Source organism: Orbicella faveolata, unplaced genomic scaffold, assembly GCF_042242905.1.
Source record: "Orbicella faveolata isolate gen_17 unplaced genomic scaffold, um_ofav_v1 contig_26, whole genome shotgun sequence".
Lineage (NCBI taxonomy): Eukaryota > Metazoa > Cnidaria > Anthozoa > Scleractinia > Merulinidae > Orbicella > Orbicella faveolata.
This window is the reverse complement of record NW_028301554.1, coordinates 6,543,830-6,551,739: the sequence shown is the minus strand read 5'-3', so window position 1 is coordinate 6,551,739 and position 7,910 is coordinate 6,543,830. Positions and strand designations below refer to the sequence as shown.

General features: G+C 39.2%; 1 protein-coding gene across 1 annotated transcript; it reads left to right on the top strand.

Moving 5' to 3' along the window:
• The first annotated feature begins 3,900 nt into the window (after window positions 1-3,900).
• LOC149107856 (tetratricopeptide repeat protein 28-like) lies at window positions 3,901-7,613 on the top strand. Its single transcript, XM_089295934.1, has 2 exons — window positions 3,901-6,023; window positions 6,327-7,613. Exon 1 carries the CDS (start codon window positions 4,471-4,473, stop codon window positions 6,019-6,021), a length of 1,551 nt encoding a protein of 516 aa, XP_089152060.1. The 5' UTR covers window positions 3,901-4,470; the 3' UTR covers window positions 6,022-6,023; window positions 6,327-7,613.
• The last annotated feature ends 297 nt before the right edge of the window (window positions 7,614-7,910 follow it).

The following is a 7,910-nucleotide window of genomic DNA, read 5'->3' as shown; positions in this document are numbered from 1 at the left end:
TCTCGTTCAGGACGCCATTTGCCGCCATCTGCCGTCTTGTCGAGAACGCGAGAATGTTTTAAATGTTTTCTAATTTCTACTTACGTATCTTAGGAATTTCTTCAAATACAGTGCCGAGGTAATTTGATCGTACCGTGATGGAGAAAAAAACTTGATTTCTTTGGAGTTGCAGCTTTACAATATAAGGTGGAGAGAGTAATGGCGGATGATAATAAAAGTACTGCAGGGTACGTAGTAGTGCTTCTATAAATACAAATCACGGGTATTTCGTTATAGTTTTGTAATTTATACCAGTTGGCATTTTTAAGAAGAGTTCTGGGCTTTGAAGAATATCCGAACTACTCGGATCGACTATAAACTTAGCTCTGAATCACTTGACGTTGATTACAACACTGAATAAACGTGAAATTGTTGTAGTGGATAATTTTTGCATTTTCAAATTAACGGAACATTTGACATTTGTTTGACATTTGTTTGACATTTTCCTGTTGACTGCCACAGAAAGCTGCAGTAAAGGGTTCGTCCACGTAACTGGTTTACTAAAGTGTTTACGTTTCCCGCCGTGGACGACGATCCCGTTCCAGGCCTCAATCGGTCATATACGTCGTCGTCCACGTTCTCGTCGTCCACGTTCTCGTCGTCATTGCTAAAGGTCCCTAATGATGTGCTTTTGCATGCGAGGCTCTCAAACTTGTTTAATAAAATGGTGCGTCAAATGACGATTTTAACGGAAGTTGGTGATTTGCATATTTCTTTGAAATAAAAGGATATTTTGCCAAAAAACCTATCCAATAGTTTTTGCCATGCCTTAGCCTATCTACCATAACAATATGAGCGAAATCGAATTTTCGACCCTTGCCGCGAAATTAAGAATTTGTCTGATTTTTACAGGCAGGCACTCTTGAATGCTGTAGGAAAGGGAAGGTTTCTAGTTCTGTGCATTGATATTGTTACCATAAGAAGGCGGCGGAAGGAACTCAATGAGATTGAGCAAAGTGAATTATGAAATGAGAACTCACATATAGGAAATATGAAGAATTACAACAGAACGATGGCAAAAGCCATTCGTCTTTAGTTGTGGTATTTGTCTTGTGAGCAAATCATTTAGTTTCTATGAAAAGAAGGCGAGGAATGTAAACTTTACTCATTAATCAACTCATAGTTAGTAGAGGGGTATAGTTTTAAAATTTGACAAACTTCAAAAGAGCAAACAAAGATGCCACGATTTATGTTGCAAGGTCCACAACAGTAAACAGTCTTTCGTTTTGCGATCATATATAATAGCCATAAATCACATAACCGAAACTTTTCAGTTGAGTTATATAGCCTGCGAAACAGAAATAATCACCTATTGTGTTTAATGTACGGTCAAGACCGAAGTGAAACAAAAACATACAACAAAGAACTTTGTTGGGCTTGATAATCATTTCAGTCTGTTAACTATAGTCAACTACGCAATATGCTTTAAAAGGCATTGTAGTTTGGCAACAGTAATTAATTCCACTATTTAATTTGCATTTGTTTTTGTTCTTCAGTGTCGATCACTTTTGATTTAATTTCGTCCGAGGATCGAGAGACTGAACACGGTAAGTTTGTAGACTTTAAGCTCTTCGTGATTGATACCGTTTCATACACATATAACGTGTATTTGAAAGCGATGTTTAATAATTTCAATTTACACTGAAAGAGATTTTTCATGAATCGCGTGACTGATTTTCTTCAGTTTTGGAGTGCTGTCAGTCACGCGAAGAAATAAATCAAACGAATTATTGTTTGGAGGTTCCGTTGTCGAGTAAAAATCTCTTTAACTTTTCCCTGTTAACACTTTTTACAGGAAGTATTATCGTTGTCGGCGCATATTGGTTTTAGTTCCCTTCTAGTGACTCAGCAAAAGTGGTGAGTGCAAATCAGATTTGGCTTTGTTATTCATATTGGACTGAAATCATCACGTTAACTGTTCACAGTCGCTCTACACTTTCGAGAGAAAAAAGGGGGACTTTCGCGAGCTCAATGATTGGAGAAAACGGGAAACATTAAACAGTTAAATTATCACCATCATTTGAGTAGAGTAGCCAGAACTGGAATTAGCAGTCGCACACCAGATACATAGTTTTATTATACATTTTAAAAAAATATGAATGTGACTGAGCTCGGCTATGCTCAGTAGGTTATTCTTTTGCTGATCGGACGCAATCTGCTCGGCCACATTTTCATTAAGAGGCTAGAGTAGAGATTTTGAAGGACTCAACACTGATAAAATAATTTTGGGATCGACAAAAAGTCACAACAATACTTAGCTAAATAAAGACTAGTAATCAGCCTGAACTTTAACGGTGATTTTTGCTGGAAAAAAAAAGAAAAACAAAAAGGCAAATGCAACTCTAAGTAAAAAAACGCATTGCCCTGAAATGATCAACACGACGGTTTTCACACACGCCAAGACAACTAACTGCATTCAACCAACGGCCTCGTATTTTCATCAGTTGTCTTTTGTTTAGATTGGGACTGTTTCTGCTCCCCTATGACGAAATGCAAGTCCATAACAGGACTACCCCCAGCTTTAAATTCGCCACCACCCACTTAGACAATCAGGTAGGAAGACGTACAAAAGTATATTATTACTCGAATTAGCTACAAATCTTTCGTATTCGTGTTATCCCTTTGACAGGACTCATAGAAGTGGACGCTATGAACAATATAACAGACATTTTACAAGCTATCTCTATTGGCTTGGTTGTTGGTACTTTCCTTCTCAACCCTGGTCGTGGTCTAAAAGCTATTGAGGTCTGCCAAGAATGTTTGATCTTCTTAAATAGCGAAATACCAAAAGCTGGAGAACTATTCAATTTAATCAACATTTGCATTTATCAAACTATTTTCATTGCGTATTGTCTTATCCCTGATTATACAAAAGTCTTAATCTACGGCAGGGAACTTCTTGAAATTTACCGCAAGTGTAGTAAAAAAGACAAGGAAAGGAATCTAACAATAGCAATGGCTAAAATATCTAAACAGCAATATAGATACAAAGAAGCAAAGGAGCGTTATGAGAAAGCCATAAAAATCATGAAGGAAATGGGTGATAAAAAGGGAGAAGCCACTTCGTACGGACACTTGGGAACTCTGTTCTTCTCTCTTTGTAAATATGACAAAGCCAAAGAATATCTTGAGAAAGCACTTGCCATCAGAATACAAATTGGCGACAAAGAAGGAGAAGCAGCCGATTACGGAAACTTAGGAATTGTGTTTCAATCTCTTCGTGAATATGACAAAGCCAAAGAATATCTTGAGAAAGCACTTGCCATCAGAATACAAATTGGCGACAAAGAAGGAGAAGCAGCCGATTACGGAAACTTAGGAATTGTGTTTCAATCTCTTGGTAAATATGACAAAGCGAAAGAATATCTTGAGAAAGCTCTTGCCATGAAAATACAAATTGGTGACAAACGGGGAGAGGCCACTTCAAACGGAAACTTAGGAACTGTGTTTCAATCTCTTGGTGAATATCACAAAGCCAAAGCATATCTTGAGAAAGCACTTGCCATTAGAATACAAATTGGTGACAAAGAAGGAGAAGCAGCAGATTACGGAAACTTAGGAACTGTGTTTCACTCTCTTAGTGAATATGACAAGGCTAAAGAATATCTTGAGAAAGGTCTTGCCATTAGAATACAAATTAGTGACAAAGAAGGAGAAGCAGCAGATTACGCAAACTTAGGAATTGTGATTCAATCTCTTGGTGAATATGACAAAGCCAAAGAATATCTTGAGAAAGCTCTTGCCATGAAAATACAAATTGATGACAAACGGGGAGAAGCCACTTCAAACGGAAACCTAGGAACTGTGTTTAAATCTCTTGGTCAATATCACAAAGCCTAAGAATATCTTGAGAAAGCACTTGCCATTACACTACAAATTGGTGACAAAAAAGTAGAAGCAGCAGATTACGGAAACTTAGGAACTGTGTTTGAATCTCTTGGTGAATATCACAAAGCCAAAGAATATCTTGAGAAAGCACTTGCCATTAGAATACAAATTGGTGACAAAGAAGGAGAAGCAGCCGATTACGGAAACTTAGGAAATGTCTTTCACTCTCTTGGTGAATACGACAAGGCTAAAGAATATCTTGAGAAAGCTCTTGCCATCAGAATACAAATTGGTGACAAACGGGGAGAAGCCACTTCAATCGGAAACTTAGGAACTGCGTTTGAATCTCTTGGTCAATATCACAAAGCCAAAGAATATCTTGAGAAAGCACTTGCCATTAGAATACAAATTGGTGACAAAGAAGGAGAAGCAGCAGATTACGGAACCTTAGGAACTGTGTTTCACTCTCTTGGTGAATATCACAAAGCCAAAGAATATCTTGAGAAAGCACTTGCCATTAGAATACAAATTGGTGGCAAAAAAGGAGAAGCAGCAGATTACGGAAACTTAGGAGCATTGTATCAATCTCTTGGTGAATATGTCATGGCTGAAGATTATACTGAGAGGGCATTGTCAATTAGTCGAGACATTGAAGACTTAGACAAAGAGTTCAAATGTCTTTGTCTTCTTTCATTGGTGAAGTTATGCCGATATAAGATCCAGGAAGCGTTTGACTGTCTGTTTTTGAGTATGAACAGAAGCGAAACTTTACGAAGTTTCTTAGGGGACAACGACGATTTTAAGGTATCGTCTTCAGATGGTCGCGATTTTCTCTACCGGAGTCTTAGTGCATCCCTTTGTTTTTCGGGAAATCCGAACCATGCACTTTATGTTTTAGAGCTGGCTCGGGCTAGAGCATTAGCAGACTTGATGACAACTCAGTATTCTCTTAAAAGCCAAATCTCAGCTGATCCGCAATCGTGTATTGGTATTGAAAATATTATGAAAAAAGAAAGTAACTCCTCTTGTCTGTACATTTCTTATTATAATAGTGATCTGTCGTTCTGGATTCTCAAGACAAGAGAAATCATTCAGTTCCGAAGAATAACCGTGGATGAGAAACTAGTTGGTGCCAGATCAGTTCGTAAGTTACATGATTTCTTCGCAAAAAGCTTTCGGAACTTTGCTATTTTATCCGAGGAAGATTGCGAAGATCGATCTTTAAGTGACGTTGAGAACCTCGCAGCAGTGAGACTTATAGAGGAAGAAGATGAAGAAAGTCAAAACTCCGAATCAAGCGTTTCTTTGTACTACAGAGCGTTAATCCGTCCGGTAGCTGATCTACTTGAGGAGCCGGAGCTCATTGTTGTTCCTGATGGCTTCTTAAACCAAGTTCCATTTCCAGCGTTAACAGATGAAGGCGGGAGGTATTTATCAGAGAAATTCAGAATCCGCATCGTTCCTTCTTTCACGACTCTCAAGCTCATTCAGGACAGTCCTTTATACTATCACAGTCAGACTGGTGCTCTGATAATGGGGGATCCAGTTGTCGGTACGGTGCGTTACAAAGGAACGAAGATGTGGGTTTCTAGGTTACCCTCTGCAGGAAATGAAGCAGCCAGGATTGGACGACTGCTAGGTGTTCAACCTTTGTTGGGACGGCAGGCAACAAAGCAGGCGGTACTTGACGGGCTACATTCAGTGAGTCTTATACATTTTGCAGCCCATGGTAATGCCGAAAGAGGAGAAATTGCCCTTTCTCCAGTAGGACCTCCTAACAGGCTTCCAGAAGAAGAAGATTACCTATTGACGATGTCTGACATTGCAAAAGTTCAACTGCGAGCTAAACTGGTGGTACTTAGCTGCTGTCATAGTGCACGTGGGCAGATTAGAGCCGAAGGAGTCGTTGGGATCGCTCGAGCGTTCCTAGGATCCGGTGCACGGTCCGTTTTGGTGGCTCTATGGGCCATAAGTGACGAAGCAACAGAGCAGCTAATGTGTCGTTTCTACGAGCATCTTGTTCGTAGGGAGAGTGCCAGTGAATCTCTTCACGAGGCCATGAAATGGATGAGACGTAACGGCTTTAACAACGTTCGCGATTGGGCGCCGTTTATGCTGATTGGAGACAACGTGACATTTGACTTTGGGATATAACGGTAAGTATTTTTTAGAAACAAAACGCTTTTTTGGCGGAGGGAGGGAAGGGGCAAGCTAATAAACGTTAACGAAACTGTCGCCATTTCATGTCATAGGTTACGAGATCCAAATCCTGCTAGACATGTCAACAACGGTTCTTGAAATCGTTTGCAGTTAGAACACTCGCGCAATGATTTCATCTGTTGGTAGTTCTCTCGAAGCCTCGCCCTCGCCAATGAAGCGTGAGTGTTTATGCTAACCATGTAAATCATCAACTGGACAAACAATAAGATTTATAGACGTTTTTGTTTGATACTTTTCAGCAATAACCTCTAACAACTGAGTGCGCACTCTGATCATGAGTGTCTGTGTAGCCAAGGGTTATTTTCCTGCTCTTACAGAGACGCATGGTAACAGCTACGTTTCCAGGCTTTTAAGCGTTGTAATTTAAGATTGCGCTCACATGCATCAAATAAACACTGTTTAAATTCGTTGCCACTTTTTCTCCATGTGGGATGTCCTTCGAATACAGACAATTTTGAATCAAATGGGCGAGTTAGGTTTTTCAAGGAATAACTCCGTGGCAAGTCTTATGAACGAGAAAGGAAAGTAATAGCTAGAGATCAGAAAGTGAGTAGCCATTAGTTAAAGATCATCAACACATTGTCCGGGAGACAGGTGATGAGTATAGAGCAATCGTCTTGATGTGACACTAAATTCTCAGAACTTACGTTAACAAAACTATATGGTAATTGAGTAGAGAGAATTAATTTTCTCTGATTGTTTTTTAAGCCTAAATCTCTTCGATTTAACCCACTATCGCCGCTAAGCGACTGGTGGTTCAGTGTCGGTTGCAAGTTAAGGGCCTACTTACATGGTGAAAAGTTGTCCCTGTTGATAATGTTTCCCACTCACCCCTCTTGCGACCCACTGTTACCGAGCGATTATAATGTATGAAAAATTAAAATTTCCTTCTTACCAAGCCTAGAATTTGCCTTCTCCTTCAGGATAAGTGTTTGCTTAATTCCAGTTTTTTTCACCTAGGAGTCACCTCGCGCACGACACAACTTCTGACTAGCGATTTAAACAGTGCGCCATTACTTTTAAAAAGTGTCGTTTATGGTATCATATTAAAAGTTCCATTTTTTAAATTGTTGGTGGGGATGAGTTTTCTCTTTGTGTTTTCGTCACTCAGTTGTTTGACTTTTAGTAATATCCAGGAACTCAACAAACAAAAACACAACTGAGCAGGAAAAGTACTTTGCTGAAGCGTATTGGATTGTTTGCAGATTCTGTTCATTTGCAAAACGCATCAATCACTGAGTTTAGGTAGTCCAGTTAAGAAAGCTGTGTTTGAATGCTTGATAAATGATATTGATCTCCTTATAATACCATTTAATTTAATTTGCCACAGACAGATATCTTGTATTACTTTAGACTATGCGCCTACTGGCGCCTCGAGAACTGATATTGACTTTAGGGTAGTTACTGTCTCTATAGTTATATTAATGCGTTTGAAATTTAATTCAATCTAATTTTAGCACTAGATAGTTTTTGATGTGTGTTCTAGTGCCTCTTGTAAATAAAGTGAGATCATTTTTAACATCACACAGTTTACTCGCTATCCCCTTTCTTATCGGTTCAGAGCTGTAGTCCAGACTGGAAACCATGCATTCCTGGTTTGCCTTCACTAATATGCAGCAGCTAAGTAAATGCATGCCGGGATCAAGTGCATGATTTCCGGGAGTTAACGGGCGGTGTCTGAGCATCTTGTATATTTGCACACAAAAAGTTATAAATTTGTCTATACTGTATTTTCCGTAACGGTAATTAAGAGGATATTTTCTTAGAAACAATGTAAAATATTAACCTGTTACTAACCTAGCTTGCTTAAGCCGTACTGGAGA